Source organism: Protopterus annectens, chromosome 7.part0 (genome assembly GCF_019279795.1).
Source record: "Protopterus annectens isolate FY-2018-M chromosome 7.part0, PAN1.0, whole genome shotgun sequence".
Lineage (NCBI taxonomy): Eukaryota > Metazoa > Chordata > Ceratodontiformes > Protopteridae > Protopterus > Protopterus annectens.
In genome coordinates this window covers 1,115,297,965-1,115,325,941 of record NC_056739.1, presented here as the reverse complement: position 1 = coordinate 1,115,325,941, position 27,977 = coordinate 1,115,297,965, and the positions used below count along the sequence as shown (strand labels likewise).

Genomic DNA, 27,977 nt, shown 5'->3' with positions numbered 1-27,977 from the left:
AGAAGAAATCCAACACTAAATGATCCAGACCTTGCTTTTTTTTCATGACTGAATCAGTCAGCTCTCAAAAGAAACAATGAAAGCTGTAAAATCATGGAAACAAAAATGTTGGAGTGTTCTATTAAATGATATAGATGTCCTTCAAATTACTTGTGTTTAATGTAAGTAGATTCATTTGGCAGCAATGTTTCCTTTTTATTTTATTTTAAACAGAATAAAAAAAATCAGTTTTATAACAGCATATGATGCATTACTAATGTTAGTTTCTATAATTTTCTGCCTTCCATTAGTTTCTATGAAAGAGATTTTTTAGATTTCCCCTTGAAAAAGTTACTGTCACTATGCGTTAGTAATAGGAATGTCAAAAAATATCTTTCTGGATAATGCATTCAGCTCATGCGTTTCAATTCAGGAGGATTGCATTATCTGAAACACTGACAAAATAATTACAAAGACCTATGGTGTAAAATATTAATTCTGGATGATAGCAGTTACTAGTGGTTAGAATAATCTATTCAGCCAGGCAAAAGATTTGCATAAAATATTCATACAAGAGATAGAAAGAAGTAATAAGTGCTCCAACCATTCTTAGTGATGTCTGATTTATATTAAATGTGGTTTGTCGGGTTTGGGTTAAGGTTAGTGCATAGATAATTGTGTATGTAAGGTTTAGTGTAGGTTTGTAAGGTTTTTGGTGTGCTTGTGTGATTTTGGGATTGTGGTTTGTCGGGCATGCAGAACAGCAGATGTAACATCATGGTGACTGAACTAGGATATTGCCCTGTTTAGCAAATATTTAGTGTACTCTCCACATAATATATATATATATATATATATATATATATATATATATATAGATATATATATATAGATATAGATATATATAGATATATATAGATATATATATATATATATATATATATATATATATATATATATATATATATATATATACACATTATCCTGTTCTTCCATAGTATATTAATTGTTAACCCAACAGGTATGTGTAAAATGACAAGAAAAGTATGCAGACCAAATCTGAATGTGTTAAGATAATGTCTTTCTTTCAGAAAATATGGTGATTAATATATACCAAATGACTTTCCTTCACATGCTATCGTACTAAGTTTGGTTGCATTTTTGGTAATGTCTCATTTGATAGCTGCTTCAAGTTGTTTGCACTGTAATGAATTATAAAGTATAAATTGACAACCAGAAGACATGTGCATATTGTCCTTGGACACAGTCATTTATTGCTGAATCTTCTTTTGCTTGACCTCTTCCTTGAAATGTATTATTATTATTATTATTAAAGCTGTTTAAAGGACATTGTTTGCTGTCCTGCAGTGTTTTTAACTTGGGTTAAAGAGAATCAGCTGTATCAACAGCCAGATGTAATGCTGTTAAACATATCACTTCTACAAACAGGAAATGAAAAGTAATTTAAAACTGAGAAAATAGTCATATATATATAATGAATAAAGACTGACCTCATTTATACTGACAAAGACTCATTTTAAATAGTATAGTAACCATTTTGAGAACAAATGCCACTTAAATGACTACTCACTGACCAACAGGCTTCAGCCTTTTAGTTTAATTTTTATTTTTATTTCTGAAGACGCATAAATCTGTACTCTTGTAATGTATATTTTATTTTAGCTAAACAATTGACTGTAGCAGTGACAGATAATCTGCAGTACCAAGCTGTGTTGTTTGACACCTCCTGACTTTCACTGTTATGCACACTTGCAGTTATCAGAAATAAAACCCCGTACTGTTTTAATTAGCGCTTTTGTCTACTTCATTCCATAGCCAGTAGGAGGCAGTGTGTGACAGAGATGAGGGATCCTTTTACTGTGATGAAGTTCATGTTTGGAATGAAGTGGACGGAAGCTCTAATTAAAATGATGTTGGGTTTCACTTCTGGCGACTGCAAGTGTACTTTTTATCATCTGTGGATGCATGTATGCTGCTGCAGACAAAGTGACTGACACCTGACTACTGACTACAGTGTTCCACCTCCCCATCTAACTGTGGCAGTAAATGAGCAGATAGACAGTATTTGAATAATTTTTTGTATTAGGTGCACTGTCCCCCCCTTACATGTCTTAATCATTGAGTCTTGCCCAACCCCCCCCCCCCCCCCCGCACTCCCTCTGTGTAAATACACTCCCTTTAAGACTGCACCAGCTTGGAGAAAAGGAAAAAAAAATGTATTCCTATTTCTCTGAACTCATGTGACCTTTGAGGTAATATATTATGAAATCAGTAGTGCTGGGACACAGCCAATATATTTGACGGTGCATAGGGCTCAGCCCCCTCCCAACTAAAAAACAATTATTTTACATTGCAGTCACTTTAATGAATGATAGTAGTCTATTGGGTGGCAGCAGGATCTTTCATGGCAGATTTTACATGATCCTTTAGGGTTCAGTAAACCCATTTCTATTATAAGTAAAAGTTAGAGAAGCATGTATTTACACACCATTCCTGGTTAACATGGTTGACAGATTTACCAAAATATAATGTAGTCATTGCAGTCTGTACTTTTTTAGGAAAATCCTGTACCAAAGACAGCCCTTTGGTCTGGGACTCACCATTTATGTTGTATACTTTTCAAATAATATAAATATAAATACACACTTATATATATATATATATATATATATATATATATATATATATATATATACACCTACCTTCTCCTTTTTTTGGTTATAACATAAACAGGGCTGTGCAGTCTGCATACCAGCATTCTTTTAACTGACATGGATAGTGGGGTTAGATATAGAATATATATTTATTGAGTGAATTATGGACCTCTTATTTATTTCACTTTTATTTCTTTCCTAGTGCTCTGTTACCTGTGGACAAGGGATTCAGCAGCGTGATGTATACTGCAGTAATCATACTGGTTTTCCATGTGATAGTACATTTAAACCTGCTTCGAACACTATATGCAGTTTAGACAAGTGCCCCTCTAGCAAGCTGGACAGCTTCAGCCCTGGTTGGTCTGGAAGTGGTGCTTCAAGCAAGGAGTCTTACAATGAAATTGACTACATTCTTAACAACCACATACCTAACATCAACCCCAGGGCCAACAGGAAGTTCAGCTCAGAAGAAGAAGGTAACAGCATAATAGATTATTACCCTGCTAACAGGAATAATGACCGACCCAAAAACAACATATTTGTAGATGACTTTTATTATGATTATAACTTCATAAACTTCCATGAAGATCTTTCCTATGAACCCAATACTGAGCATGAAGACAAACATGGGGAACCTAAGACAAATGTGGAGGTAAACGAGAATAATGTTCCAGATGTGCCAATAAGTGGCCCTTTTGAAGAGAAAGAGGATGTCACCCAATATAGCTTGAAAACAACTGTTCTGTCAGATCGTGTGAATAATACTAGCAAGTCATATACTACAGAAATGATTCACCAAGATGAGACAACAACCTTCAGCGCTTCTGCAGCAGAAAACAGTGACAGCATGGATTTCACTTCACCTAGCAGCTTCAAAATGACTGTACCTGTGAGCATAGAGTATCATGGGATTAAATTTGATGATGCTGATTCTCCTTATGGCCATATTTATGACATAGCTAAGTCCAATGAAACAGATAACACAAACTTCTCTCTTGATGGGCAAACTGTTACAGAGAGTCCCCAGACACAGAGAGAGACCTTTATCACTTCTACAGATGGAGATTCTTTAAATAACTTGTACATGTCAGACCCAACGCATTCTCTGCTAGTTATGCAGTCTGACAATCTTACTGACCCAGGTATGACAATGCATAATATCGTTAATGAGGACTACTTTGACAATAATGGCTCCTTTAAGTACCAAATGAAAGATTTCAGTCAAGTGGATAACATTAACAATGACAATATCAGTGAGATGGGGCCTGCTGATCTAACTGAAGAGTCACATCATGATACCCCATTCACCCAAGATGTTATCAATATAGATGACCTTTGGAGAGACCATGTAACATATACAGAGCTGGATGGTTTAGTCCCATTCACATCTGAAAATGAAAGCAATTCTGATGAAACAGAGCAAGATACCGCTTTAGATAATGACTTGAGCAAGAACAAAATGTTTCCGAGCACTAGTCACATCATTGCTAGTGACAACCATCATTCTGGTCAGCAACCTGAATATGAAAAAGAGCAGAACGTTCATTTGAAATTCATTGCAGAAGAGGCAGTGGGAAGAGGTGTTACACCAGAACTCGTAACAGTTAGGAGCTATGCTACTTCTGGTGATCACGTGACCGCAGGTCTTACACCTGTCATAGAACAAGCCAGCACAGAAACACAGATGAAATTTTATTCAGAAATAGTTTATGAATTCACCAAAGAACTACCTGAAGAAACAAATATAACAAAGAAGCTTAACATTCAAAATTTAGATTCTGACTTCAGTACAGTGCTAGATGATTTCTCTTATACTATAGACCATTACCACTTACCAGAACATGAGAATAGTATTACTGTCACGCCTGTTATGGAGCATGCCCTAAATACCCCGACTCCTTCTCAGGTAAATGGATCAGCTGTAATACAACAAGGATATGGAGAGAGGTCGACTTTAGAACCTCCATTAAATATTACATATAATAAAATGCTTACTGCAGTCCTGCCTACACTATCTCAACAAGACTTGCTTTCTATTGAAATAGAAGACATTGGTATGGATGATTCTTTTAAACATTCACTGCAAGTTACAACACCAAAAACTCAGAGTTATTCTAATGTTAATGAAGCACTGTTACAGCATTATCCACTGGGAAGGAGTGATGAGGAACACACAACTAATGTATTCACCTCATCAGATGCTAGAACTTGGAATGATAGCATCTTCCATTTCTCCCCAAAAAGCACAACGGATTATAACCAGTCTGTTTCTGAAGTCACACCATTAAATGATGTCATTCCTGAAGTAGCATTAAGCCCACCTTACATTCCATTATTACGTGTCTTTTGGAAGGTTGAAAACTGGAGTGAGGTTAGTAAAAACTTTTACCAACTGATTCTGTTTTGATTTAACTTAAATATTAGTTAGTTTGCTGTTTATAAAATAGGCCCAGAAATAAGATCAGAATTGTGTTTATGTTAAATTTAATTTTCTTGATGTTTACTTTAATGGGCAACATACACTTAAAATTAGGAGTTTTGTTTCAGTATCACTTTCAAGGCAGACAACTTGAACGTCATTTTCAATGCAAATAGAAATCGCTTGTGTACATCATGAGAATTACCCTGCATTTACATGCCAGCTGGTCAGGCATACTGCAGCTGTGGTGCTTTTTTATTTAAAAGATGGAAAAAAAGTGCGTCTGCTGTGGTTTCGTGTAAAATTAATTCCTGTTAATTTATTTCAAATATGTTAACCATGTAGTCACTCTTACCCCATAGCCCATTTTCAGGTGAGACTAGAATGGAAGGTTTAAAGTAGTAGGTTAAAGTCTTCGTGTAGAACAGGTACAAACACAACTCATACATATGAGTAGAACAGTATTTGTAGTAATTTCTTATTTGAATAAACTCAGTAGTCTACAGCCTTTTTGCTGAGACAACTTGGAATCAATGCCTTATTGATCTGGAGGTGTTGGTCACTCCTGGATTGGATTACCAGAGCAGACTTGGGGGGTGGGGAGGATAGAAGCAACACCGGATGGAATGCTGAACATATCCTCAGTGGTATAGATTACAAAAGAAGTAATGCCTCTGATGCACAGGGCCATAGTCCGACCACACCCTGAGAACTGTGTGCAGCTCTGGAGGACATATAAAGAAAAAGGATATCAGAGGAAATCTACCAGAAATATTCATAGTAAGAATGAGCAGGAAAGTGACAAGAGGCTAGGGAAACTAGAACTCATCTCACTTGAGATTAGAAGAGCCAGTGTGACATGATATTTGAACAATGGCTCGTGTCAAGGAAATGTGAAAGGGTCATTTTGAAGGTGGGAGCAGAAAGTAAAGGAGGCATATTGTAGGAACTAAGCACTCCCTGGGTCTCCTAAAATACTTTTCAAAGTGAGATACATGGAAGGGACTACTAGCATGGGTAGTAGATTGGGCATCTACATAGGTATTTAATATGGTATGGGTCATTTAGAAAAAGAGTAAGAGGGAAGATAGACCTCCAGGGTGGTTAGGGTACTTAAAATGACCAAATAAGGTAAGCTACTCAGAGGCGGGGGTAAAAACAAATGAGCAAGGGGGAGAACTGCACTGACATTTTTAGCTTTAGAAGTGAAGGTGTGAGATCCTGGCACAGGGGAATGGAGCCTCATTTTTAACCCAGGAAACCTTTGTCTGATGAGTGGCGTAGGCACTGGAAAGGTGGACACAGAGAGGTAGGTGGGGATGGAGGCAGTGTGACATCCTGCATCACTGACCACAACAAGAGGGTTGAATCATTGTTGGTAGCAGCTACTGGGCCAGTATGGCTTACAAGACACACAAGCCAGGAGCCACACAAGGGTCTTCCTATGTAGTGGTTTAGCAATATGAATCAACCACTCTGTGGAGACCTTAGGCCAGGTAAGGGATGGGGAGGGTGGCACAAGACTTTGTAGAATAACATGATCCCTAGCTCTAGTTTGTAACTCTTACCTTTGGAGGATGAATGAGCTGATGAGGTTCTAGCCTCAAGCAGGGAATTAATTGGCCACAGGCCTTGTGGCATGATATGTGGAACAAATGGGCTTGGCTCTCATCCTTGTATGGACTAACAAATGAGATGAATTGCACACAGACAGGAAGGCATTTCACGGGTTGAAACCACAAGTAGAAGTGATATAGTAATACCAACTTTGAAAAAGTATGTTCCACAGCAAAGGGGAGTTGTTCAGATAATAGCATTACCTTATCACCTGGAAAGCCCATCAGTTTGAAAGACTTCACCAGTATGTGGGGACATATGTCTATGATATCTCTTTCTATAGTAATCACTTTTTCTATTGTGCAAAAGTTAGAAAGCAGTACCGCTTCTACTGCTGTCATAACTGATGGGCCAGAGCTACGAAAAGCAATGTCACCCACATATTACACATTTGAAAAGTCCATTACAACATTGTCAAATGTCATTTACAAATAAGCCAAACAGGACAGGACTCAGTAACAGAAAATGTAGTTACACCAGATGTCACCACATTCACTAAGGAATCATTGTAATTAAACTCTCCCAATTTGATCCCTCACAAACTAATTCTGGTTCACTTATTTTGTAGTAATTGCCAGCATTTTCTAACACTCAAAGTAGGACATTTGTTACTAAAATGAGAAAAAATATGCAGGACAATTAATATTCTCAGACAGCTGATGTGATTAGTGTTTACCTCATACCAAAATTAAAACTCATTATTGTGAAATAGTTTGCTTCTTTGTGTGTTATATCATACCAAGGTGCTTCCATTATAGTCTTCCTGTATTCAGAGGAAAACTAGAACAGGGTGGGAGGGTGGCCTAGTGGATAGGTGTTTGCCTTACAAATACAAGGTGCAGGGTTTGAGTCTCACAAGGGATAATTATCTAGGTTTACAATGGCTCACAAGGGCAGTTAGCCTACTACTAACATATTACTATAATATAAGGACATTTGCCACTTTTAAGTACTTTAATTCATAACTGTTAAAATCGGTTCTGACTTGCAAAAAAATCTGGCTCAGGTGGCAACTGTGATCTAAACTGCTTTAAGAGCATTTTAAATGAGAATGTACTATAAAATTAATCTGGTTACTTAGAATACATTAACTTGTAAAGGCATGTAAAGCACATTTAATTTCTGTTATATCTGTGTGTGTCAAGCAAACCCTAAGCAAATACAAATTTGGCATGCATTGCCACTAGGCACTGATCCTGGAATGTGTATTTTGCTGATATGCCAACATTTTATTTCTAAACTGTGTGCTATAAAGGCTTTGAAAGTTCAGAATGGAATGGGTAAGAAAAAAACAAAACAATGTTTTTATGAAACTTTATAATATTCAACATGATTGCCTGTCATACTTCTTAAAATGGAAAATAATGGAAAAACTACCTGATGTATTATATTGCACTGTATATGAGTGTGTGTGTGTGTGTGTGTGTGTGTGTGTGTGTGTGTGTGTGTGTGTGTGTGTGTGTGTGTGTGTGTGTGTGTGTGTGTGTGTGTGTGTGAGACAGACATACATCCCTGGGATTCACAAACATACCTACTGCAATCATTTGAGGAAACCATTGTTATGCCTTGTAGCACGATGTGGACCAAAGCCAATTGTTAATTAACTAGTTGGAATTTCACAACCCATGCTGCCACTAATTAGAAAACCTGCATGAGGACATGGCAGGCCCAACTGAGAGTGAGAAAGATTCTCAGCCAGAATAATGCAAAGAGATGTGGCGAGCAAGAAGTGAGTACTCATCTGTGGGCATGCACATGCGCTACCTAGGGATGCTACAAGAAAGCTTGCACATTTGAAATGGATGTAGGAAAGTAGAAATAGGGGTACAGCAAGGAGAGGAATCCACACAAGGAAACAGGGGAAGTAAGAAAGTGAATGTGGAGAGTGAGAGAGAGAGAGAGAGAGAGAGAGAAAGGATATATGTATATATATATATATATATATATATATATATATATATATATATATATATATATATATATATATATATATATATATATATATATATATATATATATATATATATATATATATATTTTTTTTTGCAGAGACAGGCACCAATATATGTATAAATATATATATATATATATATATATATATATATATATATATATATATATATATGTGTGTGTGTGTATATATATATATATATATATGGATCTAGGACTTTTGAACGAAAGTTCAAAAGCCCGAATCCAAAACCACCGAACACACTTTAACAAAAGCACTTCATCGAAAAAGCGCTTTCGTTAAAGTATGTTAAAAAAATCTATTTCAATGCAGGGGGGCAAGCCCCCTGCACCCCCCACATCCCCCCTACTTTAATATTCTAACTCCGAGGTCGCACTACAGTGGGGAAAAGGGAATTTTCCCTTACCACACTGTAGTACAACCGGAACAACAAGCATACTTACGCGAAAGTGCTGCTTCTGTGAACAGCACTTTCACGCAAGTATGCTCACCAAATTAGGATTCGGTGAAAGATGCAGTCGAGCATCTGTACGGATCCCATATATATATATATATATATATATATATATATATATATATATAAGATTTGGGACAGACAGGAAGAAGGTAAAGAGGAAGCGAGGGCGTCCAGCAAAGAGGTGGATGGATTGTGTGAAAGAAGATCTGTGACAGTCAGGCATGAGTGTTGAATAAGGCAGGAGAGTGGCACTGAATCGAGAGAGTTGGCAACAGTTAATACGATACCCCGACCCCATGTAAATGGGAAAAACGTGATGATGATGATGATGATGATATATATATATATATATATATATATATATGTGTGTGTGTGTGTGTGTGTGTGTGTGTGAGTGTGTTTATAAATTTTATATATATATATATATATATATATATATATATATATATATATATATACACACACACACACACACACAAATATACATTATATATACATACATATATATATATATATATATATTTTTTTTTTTTTTTTTTTTTTTTTAGAAAGATGGGGAGGGATGGTAGGAGGAAGACTTTTGAAAGCAGGAAACTACAGACAGACATAAAATGTAGACGAAGTTTGACAGGGAAAGTGCTGACACATTCAGGATGGTGAAAGTGGTATTATAGACACATAGACAAAGAAAGAACATTGGTGAGAGAGATGATTGGACAACAAATGTGGGAGAGAGGTGACGTACAAGCAAGGAGAACAACAGACTGGGGAATAGGTTAGGTATATCTCTCTGTTTTCCAGACTTCCTGGGCTAGACTGAGATTGAGGTCAGTCAGCTCTCTGAGTGGCCTACTCTTCAGCCCTACCTGAAGTGGTGACTGCAGAGTCTGCAGTAACATTTTTCCAGCCACAAGATGACTCTCTCAAAGTGGTTGATGCAGGCCTCCAGCTGCCATTCTCCCACCTCCTCTACCACCTCTGCAGAATTCCACAGTGTCATGAACTTTGCACTCCTGGCAGTGGCACCAAAGGGAACAGTTGCCCTCCCTTCTGTTGAGTTACTGCCAAAGATTTCAGGAGATACAACTTGGCCAAATGCCACCATCACACCCAATGGAGAAGCAGATGTAGAGCTAAGTGAAGTGATGGTGGGGAAGGCTGGGCCTGATTGGGATAAGGGGACCTAAGCCAAACCACTAGTACAGCCATGGTAGATGGTACAGGAAGTGGAAACATAAACAGGGAGAGATAAAACAAAAGGAGGGAGGGTACTAGCAAGATGAGAAAGGTCATGAAACTCAGTGGCCTTGGAACATCTTTGAATGTATAAATCTAAACAAACATAAAATCAAATACAAATAAAGATGGAGAGTGACAAAGAGAGAGAGAGAGAGAGTAAAAAAATACTATTTTTGTATAACATATGACCTAGCAAAGCACAGCACAGATGTGTACTAAACAAGCAGTAAATATATTAATGTGATGCTTCAGATACCTCTGCATACTTGCATTATCTCAAAGAGTAATGGTGGAATGTGCAGTGTCATAGGTACCACTACCAACTTGTATGTGCAGGAGTATATGATGGAGTGGTGGTGTGGTGCTGCTTTGTGGAACAGGTCCTGGCCACTCTGTAGACTACCATCTTTGGGGGCCCCCTGCAATCACTTACGAAGAAACAGGACAAACCAGTCCATATAATATAGCCATAATAATATGGTCAAGTGTATGTCAAGGGAAAGCATGACCAAGAGCAACAGCTATTGGACTGTAGCATGGGCAATATGGTTTCAGTGGAAAAAGCTACGCCAATCAATATCAGCTGTAATACAACCACCCTCTCCACCGCTACCTCCCCAACAAAGCCACAGCTCACAATACCTGCCCACCCTGGACAAACACCCACATGTTCCCTCCAGCCTTCTACAACTAGGTGCCTTCACAGGTCACTCTAGTGGTGCCAGCACTCCTCTTGAAAGCAAAGTATGGCAGTGGGTCAGATACCGTCTGGGCAAGACTGTGATGGGTGTCTACTTTATATTGAAGACCCTCTTAGGAGTCTTCCGTCAGGTGCTCCAAGTGGTGCTTAGCCCTTAGGTATGGGGAGATCTTACTTTCTTTGCTTCACCACCTGGGAGCACTGCCAACATCAGTTTCCTTGGAAACCATGGCTATTCAATATGTCACATTCCAGGCTACTATGGTAGTCATCTTGTGATTATGCATTTTGTTGCTGCTGGCACCTGATATGCAACATCACACATCTAGTCTGTGTGACCAGTCACAGTGGCACCATAGCCTGGCACACAAATGGATAATGTGACAAGATGGTTTTAGAGTGTAAGCACTGGCATTGAAAATACGTGCAAGTTTCATGATGCTTGACTGTCATCTTTAGCATCTGTATATAAAAGTAAATTATATTTCCCCACACCCCATAGGGGTAATTGACCTACCCACATATACCCAATGTACCTCACAGGTGATTTTGCAAATGCACTTGGGTAAGAGAGCTACAGCAATGCATTGGTCATTACTGCAGTGTGAAAATCGTTACCCACACAAGTGCTCATATACATGGACATCTGTGGACAATTTGGGGGCTCATGTTTGAGCACAGGGATTGAGTATGTAGAGATACAAGAAGCAATGCTACATAATGGCATATTCATTAGGTTCTGCCATGCTACAAGATTTAAAATTGTGCTTTATAAGGTTGTATGTCTGCCATGAGCTGCGGCTCACTACCAAAGACTGCTAAACATTAACAAACTGAGCAGTTCTTATCATTGCTGAAATGTCATCCTAAGTACAACAGTTGTTTCTGAAAGCTATGTGTGGGGGTAATATATCATTATTACTTATTAATAATGTATTTTTGTGGTGCCTTAGGATATCCATACCATTATACTCTAGTCCTGTTTGTTACACTTATATTGCTGTTTAAAAGCATATCAATGCTGACAATGTGTTGCAGAGTGTTACCTTGACTGAAGGTTTAGTTGTGCCATTAGAATGTAAACGGGGGCTATCGAGAGGTTGCAGACTAACTTTCAATGCATTTATGATTGTTGTGTGTGTGGTGATATGGTCCATGCACACCTGTAGGCCGAGCACAGACTGTTCAATATTTAGGCCAAGCACAGACTGTTCAGTATTTAATGATATGACAGCTGTCTGAGAGCTTGTGCAGTATGTAAATTAAAAACAGAAATTGCTTCATTATTTGCTTGTATTATGTCTGTTGGTGTGTGGTAGGGTGTATGATGTAGATATTAAGTGGGACACCTAACATGTGCTACATACTTTTATGTCGAGAGTTTCATGGAAGTCACAGTGAGTGGTTAGTACTGTGGATTTTGTGTTTAACAGTGAGTCTCTGGACTTAGAGAATGGTTAATGTCTTTGTCTCCCATGCACCAGGTACTAGGTACAATCCTGACCTCCAGCCAATGCCTGTTGGAGTTTGCATGTTCTCCCTGTGTCTGTGGGTTTCTTCCTGCTCCATAAAATATGCTCAGTGTTTTCATCTCAAACTCACTCAAGAATGGAGTTGTGGCAGCAGCACACACTTTAAATTGTGCCCTTTAGGGGGAAGTTGTGCCCTTTAGGGGGAAGAGTTGTATATAAAGGTGGTGCACAGTATCCTCATGATAGGAGAACATGGATCACAAGCCACAGACTACATACCATTGCAGGGCTAACCACTTGACAGTCTAAAAATATGGTTCTAGATGATTTGGTCATGTTGACTAATGTAAGCCTATGCCAGGAACACATGCTAGCGGTGGGAGAGGTATATGTGCCCTTCCTAGCCAGTGTATGCCCACCATAAAACCTAGCAGCCCTGGGTCAGTAAGATACATGCCAGCCTGTGTTCAACTGCCCAGCTTGGGTTACCTGGGATAGGTCTGTTGAGTGAAAGCTGGTCTTAAAACCAATCTAGTTGCCAAACATGAACTAAGAATTGCTGCACTGAGTATACGTTTGCTGACAGGATGGAGCTTGGAAGTGGATGACCTGATGGTAAGGAGGAGGCTAAACATTCTATGTATCCCGGAGACAAGGTGGGAGAGTAGTGCAATAAAGGCACTTGACTTGGGATCTAGAGTCTACAACCCAGGAGGAGGACAGGCAGTGGGGAATGTCATCACAATTAGTGACAGACTCATGTCATCAGACTCCACTGTAATGATAGGGCAGTATTCATAATCTCAGCCTGTGCCCCTCAGCAGGGTTGTAACAGTGAGGAAAAGAGGGCATTCAGACAGCAGTTACAGGACCTACTAGATAATGCAGGGCAACATGAACTGGTGTTGATAATGGGTGACCTGAATGCACATATCAGGACAGACAGAACAGGATATGAGGACTGCTTGGGTGCAATTCAACAGGAATAAAAAAGGAGAGGCCATAATAGGCATCTGTCTGATAAATGGCTTAATAGTAGCAAACACGTTTCAGAAAGAGAGACAGTCACAAAAGCACATAGAGGAGTGGTCATCATGCAACTCAGGTAGACTTCCTCCTAGTAAGAAAATGGCACTGGGGTAGAATCAGTGATTGCAAAGTCATCCCCAGTGAAATAGTCATCCCACAATATAAACCACTGGTTGCCACCATCAGCTGCAAACAGTGGTCAGAGAAGGTTCTAAGGTCAACAGAGACCAGGCTGAGGACTTGGAAGTTGACTTGAGAGAAAGCATAACAGTTCAAGAAGAAGCTCTAGCAAAGCAAGAAGAGGAGGACATAAGTGGAATTGAAGAAGAATGGCAGCACCTCAAAACAGCATGTGTGAGGGCAACAGAACAGATATATGGCTGAGTCAGGTATGGAAATGAGGTATATAATGAAAGCTGGTGGTGGAATGCAGAAGTCCAGGAAGTCATCAAAAGAAAGAAGGAGCCAAGGAAAAAGTGGGAGATAAAAGTGATGGACCAGGCTAGAAAGGAATACTGGTTGTCTAACAAAGAAGCTAAGAAAGGAGTTGCAATAACAAAGAACAAGGCTACAGAGGCACTCTACCAGCTTCTGGAACATGATTCCGTAGATAGCACAAAGAAACTATATCAGGTTGCAAAACAAAGACAGAAAGATAAAAAAGATAGTCAGACACCCTTCATAAGGGATACCAGCAACAACCAGCTCATCCGTCCACTGGACATAAAAGGCAGATGGAAGGAGTACTTCCAGCAATTTCTGAATGAAGAAAACCTCACAGAAGCTTTACTGCCCCAGACACATCCTACAATGAAAGAAGAAGGGGAGCCCACTATACAAGAAGTAAAAACAGCATCAAGGAAAATGAAGTCAGGGAGAACAGCAGGTTCAGATGACGTCACAGCAGACATGTTAAGGATGCCATTTCTGTTAAAAGTTACTTTATTCCCCCAATTTTGAATAACACCACAACTTTGAGGTAGAACAACTATATTGGCATTGCATTAAGAACATGTCCAGTGTATGCTTTAACTTAACTAAACAGCAGTGGTTGGCCCTATTGGAATTTGGTAATGATAAAGGTTAGGTGGTTAAACCATCAGATAAGGGCAACCAGATAGTAGTTATGCATTACACTCAATATTTAGACATGTGTTACAAACATTTGAATAATGTGGAAATGTATAGGAGATGTGATGTTTTAGATTATTTTAAAGCTATTAAAGAATATCAACTCTTGTTAGATAAAGGTTTAAGACTGGGTTATTTTACATCTAAAGATGTGGAGAAGAAGTTTAGTGTGGATAACTGCTCTATAGCAGTTTTTTACTATCTTCCTAAAACACACAAAGGTCTTGCTAATATTAGCAGCCGACCTATAGTTTCTGCAAAGAGGTACTTTTTGAAGAATATTAGTGTTTTTACATAAACAGCTGAAAGAATATGTTATTAATACAGCCTCATATATTAGAGACAGTCAGGATTTTTTTAGTAAAATCAGGGGAAAGTCTTGAATACTGACATGTTTTGGTTATGCCTGGACGTTAAGAGTCTTTATACTAATATAAAACACAATATTGGTATTCAAGCATTGTTTTATTTTTTAAGGGACTCTCCCAAGTCTCATTTTCTGATTGACTTAGTTATGTTTTGCTTGAAAAGCTATTTTTTTATGTTCAATTGTGATATTTTTCAGCAATTACAGGGTTCAGCCATGGGGGCGGCTTTTGCCCCCATGTATGCGAACCTAGTTATGGCTAAGCTTGAGAATGATTTTGTTTATAGACATGATTTTTTTAGATCACAGGTTATTTTGTATTTTATGTTTATTGATGATCTTATTTTTTTATGTCAAGGAAGTCAAACAGAGGCCCTTAAGTTTGTTAATGATTTACAGTCTAATACAATGGGCCTGCGTTTTGATGGAATGCAGCTTGGCTCTCAAGTGAATTTTTTGGATATAAATTTAATTGGGTTTATAACTAGTCTTCATAGAAAATTTGACTATAGAAATGTATTTTTGCATGGGAGTAGTTGCCACCCCAAACATTTAGTTAAGGTATTGCCTTATAAAGAATTTCTTTGAATTCATAGGTTATGTAGCTTGAATAGACTTTTTGATAGAGAAATATTGGAAGTGGAAGATATGGTTATCAAGAGAGGTTATGATGCTGAGGTGGGTAGTGAAGCTAAGCAGAACATAATGAATTTGAGATATCCAATATACTCTCATGGGGATTTTTCCAATGCTTCGAAGAGTGGGAAAGGGTATGCTAGGAAGGTTGTTGGTAATGTTAGCCACAAAGAAGTTTTCTTTGTGACTACTTTTAACGTTAGAACTGAGGAAATTGTAAAGCAGGTGTGTAATTTGTGGCCCATGCCTTTAAGGGATAAAACTTTGAATTCTATATTACCTAAGTTTGTTAATATATCATATAAAAGAGCTAGGAATTTGTCAGATATATTGGTACATAATTATTTTTATTTACCAGCTGTCAGTATTAACCAGAGTATGGATGTACATAATGGCACTATTCCATGTGATGGCTGCTCTATTTGCCAATACATAGTGAGTTCCTTTTCTTATATTAACGGCATTAAATTTAGATATAAGGATAGGTATAATTGCAATACTGAGGGGTTGTGTTATGTGTTGAGGTGTGGTTGTAATATGTTCTGTATAGGGGAAATGTACAGAGGTTTCAGGGTCAGCCTACAGTAACATATTAGGGATATAAGAAATAAAAAATTAGAAAGCCCCCTTGGTAATCATTTTATGGTGGTACATCATTCTAACCTTGAGTCTCTTAAGTGTTGTGTTTTGGAACAACTACAAGTTGGTATAGGAGAATGCATTACTTTAAAAAATAAACTTCTTAAGAAAGAAACTCTTCTTATTTTAAAGTATGATACAACACGCAATGTAATTGGATGTATGTGATTTGAATTTATTGGTTAATTGGTTAATTGCATAATTTTTATTGAGTATGTATATTGTATTTAAGTAAACTGTGTTTTGTGAGGTCTTTACTCTTTGAAGGCTGTGCAAGCCAAGGCGCTAAGTATTTTATAAATTGTTTTCAGTATATATCAGTGGTGTTTGTTATACTTTTAGTTTATGTTAAGGATGCTGGTTGATGCAAGAGAGGAATGACTCCTGAGGGTACTCATAGCAGTATGTAGAGAAAGGTGCACCCCAAATGACTGGAGAATAAGCATACGTATACTAGTGCCAGTGTTCAAGAGCAAAGGAGACATTCAAAACTGTGGGCAGTACAGAGGTATCAACCTCTTATGACATTGCATAAAAGTTCTGGAGAGGTTGACTGATAAATGAATATGCAGAGCAGTAGAAAGTAAGACGGGTGATGAGCAGTTTGGATTCAGATCAGGATGCAGCATGACTGACCCAGTGTTTGCAGTAAGATACTTGAGAAGAAGCTAGAAGTGAGGGAAGAGTCTAATTGGGCATTCCCAGACTTGGAGAAAGCATATGGCATGGTTTCAAAAAGCTGATTCAGGCAGTCCTGCAGTGGCTCGAAGTCCCAGAAACATTAGTATAATTAGTGCAATCTGCGTACAAGGACCCAGTGACTCAAGTTCTAACAGTGTTCAGTCTCACAGAGGGATTTCCAGTGGGACTGGGTGTGCATCAGGGTTCAGCTCTGAGCCTACAGCTGTTCATACTGGTGACGAACTACATTAGCAAACAGGTTAGGCAGAACAGATAAATAAAAGTTGCTGTGTGCAGATGATGTGACATTACAGGCAGTCTATGAGCAAGAACTTTAAAGGATAGAGGAAGGGAATGCAAAACTGAAGCCAGATATGTCAGCTGTAATGGCAGTGAATAGGGAAATCAGAAGAAGCTAAGAACTGAGATAGAAGGGAAAATAGCTGAACAGGTTAATGACTTCAGTTATCTGGGAGTCATGGTTAAGGAGACAGGAAGTCTGAATGAGGTCAAAGCCAATATCAGAGGAGCTGCAGCCAACTGGCACAGAGTGTCAAGTATAGCCTATGACAGAATAATGCCAAAGAAGCTAAAAAGTAAGGTGTACGAAACAGTGGTGTGACCCATTCTTCTGTATAGTACAGAAACCTGGGCAGTGAAGGAAGAGCAGTTAAAGAAACTAGAAGCGATGAAGATGAAGTGCCTGAGATGGGTGGTAGGATGCAGACTGTAGGACAGATGAAGAAATGAGGACATAAGAGCAGAAGCCAAAGTAGCTCCAGTTGCAGAAAAGATCAAAGAGAACTGATTACGAAGGTTCAGGCAAATTTACAGAAAAGTATAAGACAATCTAATGAAGACATACCAGAAGAAGGCAAGAGAAAATGAAGGTATCCAGCAAAGAGGTCAATAGGTCCTGTGAGAGAAGACCTGCGACAGATTATGTGAGAGAAGACCTGCGACAGTCAAATATGAGTGTCAAAGAAGGTAGACAAGGGGCATTGAATATAGAGACAGAGATGGCGATAGTTGACATGACACCCAGACCTGTGTAGAAAATAGGAAAAGAGGGATAATGATGATGATGAAGAAGATTGTGAGTGAAGAGTGGGAAGGGAACAGATAACATTGTGAGATGAAGAGTATGCACTATGTAAATTTATGCAGCAGCCATGATGGCCCCCACTGCTTAAGTCTGTGTACCAACATAACACAAGCCCGCTGAGTACACATGCACTTGGTATGTTATTCATTCATTTGTGGTATTACTGAAGTTGTTGTGGGAATGAGAGACAGCACTTGATGTTTTGTGCGTGCCATGTTGTATGAATCCAAACCACATCTCCATAATTAATGTATGAATAGAGGGTATGTTCTCTTACTGGCTTCTGTACAGTTCTGCTCCTCAGCTGTGGAATTCTGTGGCACATAATTGAAGGTCAGCACTAAATGACTTCAAATTTGTATTTTTCTTTGTTGGAGGGATAGGTACTAATAAGACCTATAGAATTACCTACATGCATGGCCATCTGTGGACAGTTTGGGGACATATGTTTGAGCACAGGGCCAAAGCTTGTAGAGGTGCAAGCATCAATACTACATAATTGCATGAGTACACCTCATGTTATCTTCCAGGATACTTGGTGAGACATACACCAGGTGTCTAACAGACTGTGCCAATGTACACTGCACACATTGCAATGAATACCAGATTTTCATGCATGTGACCACACTTTTATATATGAATGTCACATGGTTCTTGCCACCCCTTTCTCCTAGAACATGAAGCTGTGTAGGGCTGTGACATGTTGGACTATAACCTGTTATTATCAGGTTGTTGTTGTGTTTTTCGGCTTTTCCCGGTTAGGGGTCACCACAGCGGAACGCCGGTCCGCTAATGATTGGCAGTAGATTTTTATGTGCCAAGTTGCCAGCCATGATGCACAACCTTCAACGAAGGTACGCCCATTCACGCATGTCTCCACACAGAAGACGCTCTAGCTGAGAATCGAACAGGACAACGTTTTACTGTGAGGCGACAATGCTACCGCAGCACCACCACCGCAGTATAACCTGTTACAGGTAATCCTACCAAAATGTGAAAAAAGTGGAAATGCAAGTTCTCCTATGCAGAAAATGGCATCTTGCTACAGACCATCCATCTCTACAGTTGGCAGATCAGTCAAGAAAGATCTGACCAGCCCTTCTATAACTGTACCTGTCAGGAGTTTATTGCTGACAAAAGTGCTGTTAGAGGCCAAAACAGAAGTCACGTGATGGGTCACCAACATGATCAGTGTTACTGGTGCTCAGGCAGCTCACCTGGCGCATGAACTGAGGGCCATTAGAGGGAGTCTGTGACTAAACCACCACTACCTGAGATGGAGGGAGTCTGGCATCACTATACAGGGGTCAAGACAGTTTGACAGTCCAAGGTAGAGTGATAGATGTTAGTGCAGAGATGAGCAGGTTGCCACTTATATATCAGTTGGTGATATCCCAGGTGGATAACATGGATACTAATAAACTCAGTGTATATGGGTTAATAGGTGACTTTGATATTCAGTTCCCAGGAATGAAGTTAGGGACACTAATAACATACAAACTACTGATGTTATAGATGACAATGAACATACTGATGATACATAGTCTCGTCGAATGAAAACTACACATCATGATAGCCCTACTGGCAGAAAGATTAATCTAGAAGGTCAACATACTGGTAGGAAAGTTGAAATGAGTAAAACACCACCTGGTGGGAATGGTAGTCAGACCAAAACTAAATAACAAACCTTTAGTACAGAAATGTACTGCGCCCTCTAGCACAGGAAATTTAATTTATCGAAAAGAGTTGTCTGAATATGAAATACAGGTCTTAAATAGAGGCCTTAATTTTTGTTCCAACCACTAATGGTGATCTCTGGTACACACAATCGATGATCAAATTATTTTAATTTAAAACTGAAATTGATGGATGGACTAACAACAACAACTATGAATATGCCAAATAAAACAGCAATCATAGACATGGAAAGAACTTGAATTATTCTGAGCGAGAGCCTCTGAATGATTTAGAGAGACTCCTCCATCACAATCAGACCAGCTGACAGGGGAGGTCCCATTGTCATACATAATGGATTATTTATAATATGGAATGATTATGCTATGTTGAATGAAATGGAATATATGATGAAGATGAAGATGAAAAATTGAAGGATAAGTGTTTTGTGTTTATTACACTCTAGATGACCTGATTGTCATGATGTAACTAGTTTATTTACTAAGATCCCTAATGACACTGGGATTAAGTTCATTGAATATATCTTAGAGCATACACAATATTCAAATGAAAAAAAGATCTAATAGCATTATTATTTATTAATCATTTTTTTGACTAACAACGTTTTGCATTGGGTGACCTTTTCCTTCAAAGGGATGATGGGCTGCTATATAGCCTTCATGTGCCAAATCTAGCTAACCAACTATGGCCAGGAGATGGAAAGATGAATATGTCTCCTAGCCACTATATGTTTTCAGAAATGTCTTAAAGGACAAATGAGTAGATGTTAATGAAACAATTATGCAGGTACAATCATTAAGATCAACAGAGAGCAAGACCATATTTTATGGATCAACTGAGGAGGCACAGAATGTAGTTACTGTGCCTGTGAATTGAGAGCTACTCTAAAAAAAGTTTAATCAAGTTATCTGAGAGTGAAAAGGACTATGGAGATTGGGATATTTTTATTAGATAAAGGTATTAATACTCAGCCATGTGGAAAATGTAATCAGTGTAAATTTGTTACAAAAGACAAGTATTTAAACATCCCACTGGCAAACATGTTAAAACAGCAGGAATAGAACACAAATTTAGCTTCGTTACCATGTTATTATAGGTCTATTATGTTAAATGCATTTGGATATTATTGAATAGGAAACTTGTTTTTAAGATGTACTATACTTATGTTTTAGCTTCCGTTAGTTCTGCTTGTGGACTTTTTATTCCTTACTTTGTTTGGATGATCTCTTGTGGTAGTTTCATACGTGCTGTGTTACCAGAACTCTCCACTGTGGATATGCAGCTTCCTGATGTTAGGGAACAGCCCATCTCTGATAATTATAGCAGATAAATCCTGGCATAACATCACAGTGCTTTCAACACACACCAGTCTTAGGGCATAGGCAGTCAATATGTAGCAGATGTGTACATAATATCACAGTGCTTTCAGCACACACCAGTCAGTAGCAGATGTGTACATAGCATCACAGTGTCTTCAGCACACACCAGTCAGTAGCAGATGTGTACATAGCATCACAGTGCCTTCAGCACACGCCAGTCAATAGCAGATGTGTACATAACATCACAATGCTTTCAGCACACACCAGTCAGTAGCAGATGTGTACATAGCATCACAGTGCCTTCAGCACACACCAGTCAGTAGCAGATGTGTACATAGCATCACAGTGCCTTCAGCACACACCAGTCAATAGAAGATGTGTACATAACATCACAATGCTTTCAGCACACACCAGTCAGTAGCAGATGTGTACATAGCATCACAGTGTTTTCAACACACACCATTCAATAGCAGATCTGTACATAACATTACAGTCAGTGCACGTATTCCAGGTTATATGTGATGGTATAGATAGTAATGCTGCACATAAGTTCCTGTTTGTCTTGTTACACCAACTGCAGTCAAATATTTTTCCAACACACTATCACTGTATAATTTCTTTCTGAATCTAGTCTTCTTCTTCAACAGCTCTTCTGTCTGCATTTGTACTCTAGAGTTTCGTAATGCAAATTTTTTCCTAATTAAGTGATTTGGATGGCAATATCACATAATGTCCAGATGAGGTAGTGATGCCTGTATACAATCTAAAATATGCTGTTTGCTTTGAATAATCAACAAAAGAGAGGATCAGCATTCACTATATTTTCAAATAAAAAATAGTCATCTAGGTAATCCTTCCAAAGGCTAAGTTTATCTACAATATCGTCTTGTGTATTGTTATAAATTTGTGTACCCTCCTAATCATCATTAACATTTATAGCTATCATTTCAGCTGTTAATATTCTTTTCTTTCTGTCAAAAATACATTCTTAGATGGTATATAAAGCATTAGTTAAAATACAACACCTTTAGAGGCTCTGTCTATAGCAATATCCTTATATAAGCAGTGTTTTTTTGTGGCCAGTCCCATATTTAATGGATGTCCATAAAGGAACAACATGCAGTTAACCATGATAAATCTGCATTTCATTTAAAATAGCCAGTGCCTTTTCAGTGTCTTTTATCTTTGAGTAAACTAAGGCTAGAACAGTATCAAACAAGCCTTCTGATACTATAGTGGACATAGCATTGGGTTGGGTCAGTGAAACAGATGTTCAATGCTGCTTGTTTCCAAATACTTAATCCCCCTTCCAGATTATTGGTCATGTATTTGATTAACAGCTTTATTGAAAATCATCTTCAGTGGAGAAGAAGCATAAGACCCTGACTACTAACCAGATGACCTAGATTCCATTATCAGGTTGGAACATGACAGAGCAGGCAGAGGTAAATGGGTGGGGAAAGTCAATGGCCCTTGGCAACCATACCCTCTACTCCAAGAAAGACAGACCTTATGCTAAGGATGGGCAGGCATGAGTGGGTCATCAAAGCTAGTGATGGTAGTAGCCCTTGCCTTTATCTCTGAAACAGTGTACATTAGTGAATCACAGGGCATAGGCAGTCAGCATGTCCACATCAGTACCAAGGGGTGGGGAATTAGGAAATAAAAGAAATGTCTCAACTGTCTGGATGCCAGCAAGAATACAAATTCCCTGGTGTATTCCAGGTTGACATCCCCCCTATACTGTTCTCACTGAAATGAATATGGGAGATATGCACTTTTAAGGAATGAATGGAATGAATTCCACACAGAAGTTCAAATGATTGCCATCCAGATCATGTAATTAGGAAAAAATCTACATTACGAGATTGTAGAGTACAAACGAAAGGCAAGAAAAAGAGTTGAAGACAGTAAAGTCCAGTAGGGGTAGGCTTGATCGCTGGCATAGCACAAGGGAACAAGGACCTAAAAATACTTCATTGGATGTATATTGAGTTCTACTTACATATGCCATACCTTCAGAAACCACACAGCAGTTCACAATAGTGTAATTATTTACAAGAAACGAGTTCTCAGAGTGGGGTCGGTGACTTTCATTCGCTTTCACTAGACTTGATTTTTTTGCCTAGTGTGACTGTTTTTCATTTTTTTGTTTTAAAGCTTAAACACTTTCTTGAACAAAAAGACCGAGTTACGAGGTAATTTATATAACTTCATCACTGCCAGTGAAGCTATTCATTAAGATGAAGTGGGCTTGCTTATTCTAGGAAGACTGAAAGCAGCGGAAATTATTAATTATATTTCAAGAATGAAATGAAGAGCCAGCACTTGCTTTGTCATAACTATTATCATTATTATTATTATTAGTGTTGCTTTTGTTGTTGCGGCTGCTGTTTCACAGCATATGCACTACAGATTTGTATCCATTTGAATATGAGAGCAGGTAACTGTTCTTTAAGTCTGCATTAGGTGCAGATTTAATTTTATTTCATGTAGTTACAACAGAATGCATCAAAATTATGTATTACTTTGTTCTTATCATACCAGAACCCAAACCGGTATTTATATTTCCCATACTGCAAACCTTTCAAATATTTGAAATGCAGACGTAAATGATGAGGATGATGATGATGATGGTGATGGTGATGATGATGATGATGACGTTGATGATGATGGTGATGGTGATGATGATGATGATGATAATAATAATACATTTTGAATTTGCATTCAGAAATTCAGAGTGCAGCTGTCCTATATTCTTTGCATATAAAAGCTTAATTCCACTACAGTTTTGGATTTCCAGAAATGTTCACTAACAAATATTATGCTATTTCATAAATACACATCTTAAAATGTGGCAAACTGCCATTGCTTTTTATATCTTGTTTCTTTAAAGTGCTGGATATATGTGTGTTCAGGCTGAGGAATGCATTGCATGTCCAAATCAAATCTGAATTGTGTTTTATTACGTCAGAATTAAAAAAAGTAATTTATATTTTTCATAGAAGTCACATTTTATATCACTAGAAATATGTCACCTTCCAAAAAATTCTCGAACTGACAAGAGTAAAATGTTCCAGCTATGATAAATGATAGGTTGCATTTAAGTCCTTAACAGTGAAATGGTCTCTGCTATGTGCAGTGCGTATCTAGGGATATAAGAATAATTTCTTGAAATATTTAATAATACCCATCAAAACAGTTTGAATTCTGGTTCCTACATGTATGTACCAAACTCAAATGTGCATTGTAATTTTGCTCTTATAGTCTAAATGATAATAATTTCTTCTACTTTGTGGATACTTCACTTCTTTTAAGGTTAGGAATTTATTTATTTCACATCCAGAATCCAGACCATAGCTGTATTGAGTTGTAATTACATTATAAGCGAAAATATACATTTATTTATAAGTGTATCCTTTTTCCACATAAGGAACTCTTTAACAGTGATGGAGAAGGTTTACTATCAAAATATTAAACATTTTTTGAGAGTAATTACTTACTCTAAAAATATTGTCAAAATTTCAATAGCGACCAATCAAAATAACAAAACAAAAAAAGTCAACAATTTGAAATTGAATTGTTGACATTTTTCAAAGTTACCTCAACATTTTATGCCATTCAACACACATTTTGTAGGGGGGCAAGCACCCCCCACTCTCCCTACTACTTATATATTACAACTCCGAGATCGCACTACAGTGAGGAAAATGGGAAAGTTCCCGATCCCCACCGTAGTGCGATCTTGAATCAGTATGTCGATCTCACAACAGCAAATGCACACTAGCATTCGCTGTTGCAGATTCAACGTTTATGAATTGCCATTATGAGACTTCAATAAACTACTTTCCGACAATCAAAGTTCGCATAATGGCATTCGAGATTGTGATAGTAAGCTGATGGAGAAATTCCCCCTACATGTAACCACCGCATTCTGACTTTCACAATCATATCACTATGTCTATTAGGTGAAGCTACATTATATTTGTGAAAGGGGTGAGTATATGACTTCTGTTCAGTTTAGAAAAAGTACTACATGTTCACAGTACATCTGTAGTCAGTTTGCATTACATTACAAACGCTAAGCATAAAAGTTTCATTTTCAATTACTGGGAAAAAAATGTTGGTATCCTACAATTCAAAGTATAGACACACACAAAATAGCACACAATGCATGAAGATTAAGGTATATACCTGAGTACAGTAATACAGTTTTTACGAATACTGCCAGAACTTTTCAAGCAGTGTTAGAGATAAATATAGTCTTGTACTGCTATGGACCAGCTTAGCATTAGAGTTGTTAAGTTTGTGCTATTTAATTTACAATAAACATACAGATATGACATATCCTGGAGGACAAACTAAACATCCAAGTAACATTTGCATTATGTTGTAATAAAATCAAAAATAAAAAAATACTTCTCTTAAAACTAATATTTTCTGTCCTTTAGATCTTCTTCTTCTTTCGGCTTTTCCCGGTTAGGGGTCACCACAGCGGATCACCTGTCCGCTCATGATTGGTAGTGGAGTTTTTATGGTGTCGAGTTGCTAGCCCGGCGCCCAACCTTCCATGGAAGGCACACACATGCACACACTCATACCTAGGGCCAATTTAGTGTCCAATCCACCTACAGCATGCCTTTGGATATTACATCAAAATACACGTTTGTTAAGGGCAAACTGACCTCCATCCATTCATTCAAGATGTCTCTTTGCATGTAATACTGTTCATTCATGCACTGTATAATATGTATCTGAGTATCTAATGATCTAGTTCTGAAAATTTTCCAGGAAAATCTGAAAGCATTATAGAGATTTGAGTATTCATTTTTAGGTTTAGAGTCTGAGTGACTACTATGTGTTGACTAACTGAAACTCTTCAAAAACATTCAATTGAAGAGTAAAGTATAACTATTATCTCTGTTCTGGCACCAGATATAAAAGTTGTCAAAAAAGATGAAAAAGAAATCATATAATGTTACTATGTCATTAAGCCTAAAATCTGACTTGTTTCTGCAATGAAAGTGAACTTTTTCCTCTGTTTCAGTTTTGTAGAATAAAATAGAATTAAAATAATTTTTCATCATTGGCTTAGCAAAAAATTGCCTAAATAAAGATGATATACATGCTTTCTTAAAAAAAAAGTATTATCTTTGTTAAAGAAAAGTGAAGCAGGCTAGCCAGTTAACATTGAAATCACACAGCGTCTAGGAGAGTCTTAAATTTTCTTTTTCTGTCCATGCCCACAGAACATTTCTTACTGCTATGGCAGGACATGCTAGTATACATCCTAGCTGAAGAAATAACATTACTGGAGATGAAAACAATTTGCGGTACCAGCTAAACATTTACCCCCAAACACACATGGACACACACCTTGAAGTATCACACTGGAAATAAAGGACTGCTCTTAATGGGAGCCTCTGCTTAGTTTAGCTGGAATGTTTACAAACCAAGGTTTGTTGTCTAGTATTGGGTATGTATGGAGCATGGAAGCTTTGAATGAGGAACATGTACATTTCTCCAAGTAACCCCTTCAGTATTTTCACTAATTATTCACTAGCACCAAAATGAAACATTTCCCCAATGATCCATTCAGTAGTTTGTCCATATCTGCACAAGCACTTAACTGATACCGAAATGAAATGTTTCCCCTGTGACCCTTGCAGCAGTTTTACTAAGTATATGCAAGCAACAAAATGAAAATTTTTCCAAACGTTCAGTAGTTTCACCAAGTATGCACAAGCACCAAAATGAAGCATTTCCTCAGAGATTATTTCAGTAGTTTGTCCATGTCTGCACCAGCACATCACTGACACCAAAATTAAACATTTCCCTCAATGACCCCTTCAGTAGTTTGTCAATGTATGCAGAAGCACTTAAATACAATAGACAATTTTCTCATAGTAAAGTCAATACTTGTACCTCCTTTTAAAATGTATATATTCCTCTTTTCAGTTTCCCTTGCAAGCCCATGTTTTCATGGTAAGCTATTGCTTTCTGGCAGATGTTCAGGGCAATTTACATATATATATATATATATATATATATATATATATATATATATATATATATATATATATATATAAAATAAAAAATGGACCTGGTGAAAAAATTAAGCTAAAAGAATCTATCCATCAGTTGGTGGAATCTATTATTTCCCCAATACAAGGAATACTATAACCAGACTTTTTATAATGTGGATAAGAAAATAGCCCTTTCAAAAAACAGGAAGGACAGCAAACTCATTTGTGATGTTTTGGATTATCAGCAAAAGAAAGTCTATCCCATGCCCCCTGGAGTACTTGACAGGGGTGAAAATACATTTGTTATGAGTTACAGAGAGCAGGAAACTCATACACAGGAAGAATTTGTTCCCCAAGACAGCACTGAGTGTGTTCCACCGAAGAGATCTGAGAGATTGGCCAACCGGCAGGCTAGCAACACTTCTCATAGAGACCATCAGGATTTTTGAAAATGGAAAAATTACAGGAACAAACATCAAAGGAACAAGAGCTGATGACAGAAGAAGACTTAGAAAGAGGGCATATCACTCTCTGTCCAGGTACTGTAAAAATCGCTTCCTTTTATGGATTTAACATTTATAACTTTACAGAGATTAACAGTGAACCCACACATCATGCTTTATTTTTAAAAGGGTTCAAGTTTATACCTTCAGGGTGAGCTAACACTGAACACACTTTACTGGACTTTAAGATATTTACTCGTAAATTAAATTTGCATCTACTGATGAACAACAGTGTTGGTCCACATGAAGGTATTAGTTCTCTTAAAAGAAGAAGTACTGTTAACCCCCCTCCCCCATTACTGGCTGTATACATGTT

General features: G+C 37.8%; 1 protein-coding gene across 1 annotated transcript in view; it reads left to right on the top strand.

The window, feature by feature from the left end:
• Positions 1 to 27,977, top strand: part of LOC122806893 (A disintegrin and metalloproteinase with thrombospondin motifs 7-like) — a 2,879,604-nt gene that overhangs the window by 2,200,164 nt on the left and 651,463 nt on the right. The window contains exon 19 of the mRNA XM_044077696.1: positions 2,857 to 5,025. Within this exon, the coding sequence (XP_043933631.1) occupies positions 2,857 to 5,025 (2,169 nt within the window). The remainder of the gene's footprint in view (positions 1 to 2,856; positions 5,026 to 27,977) is intronic.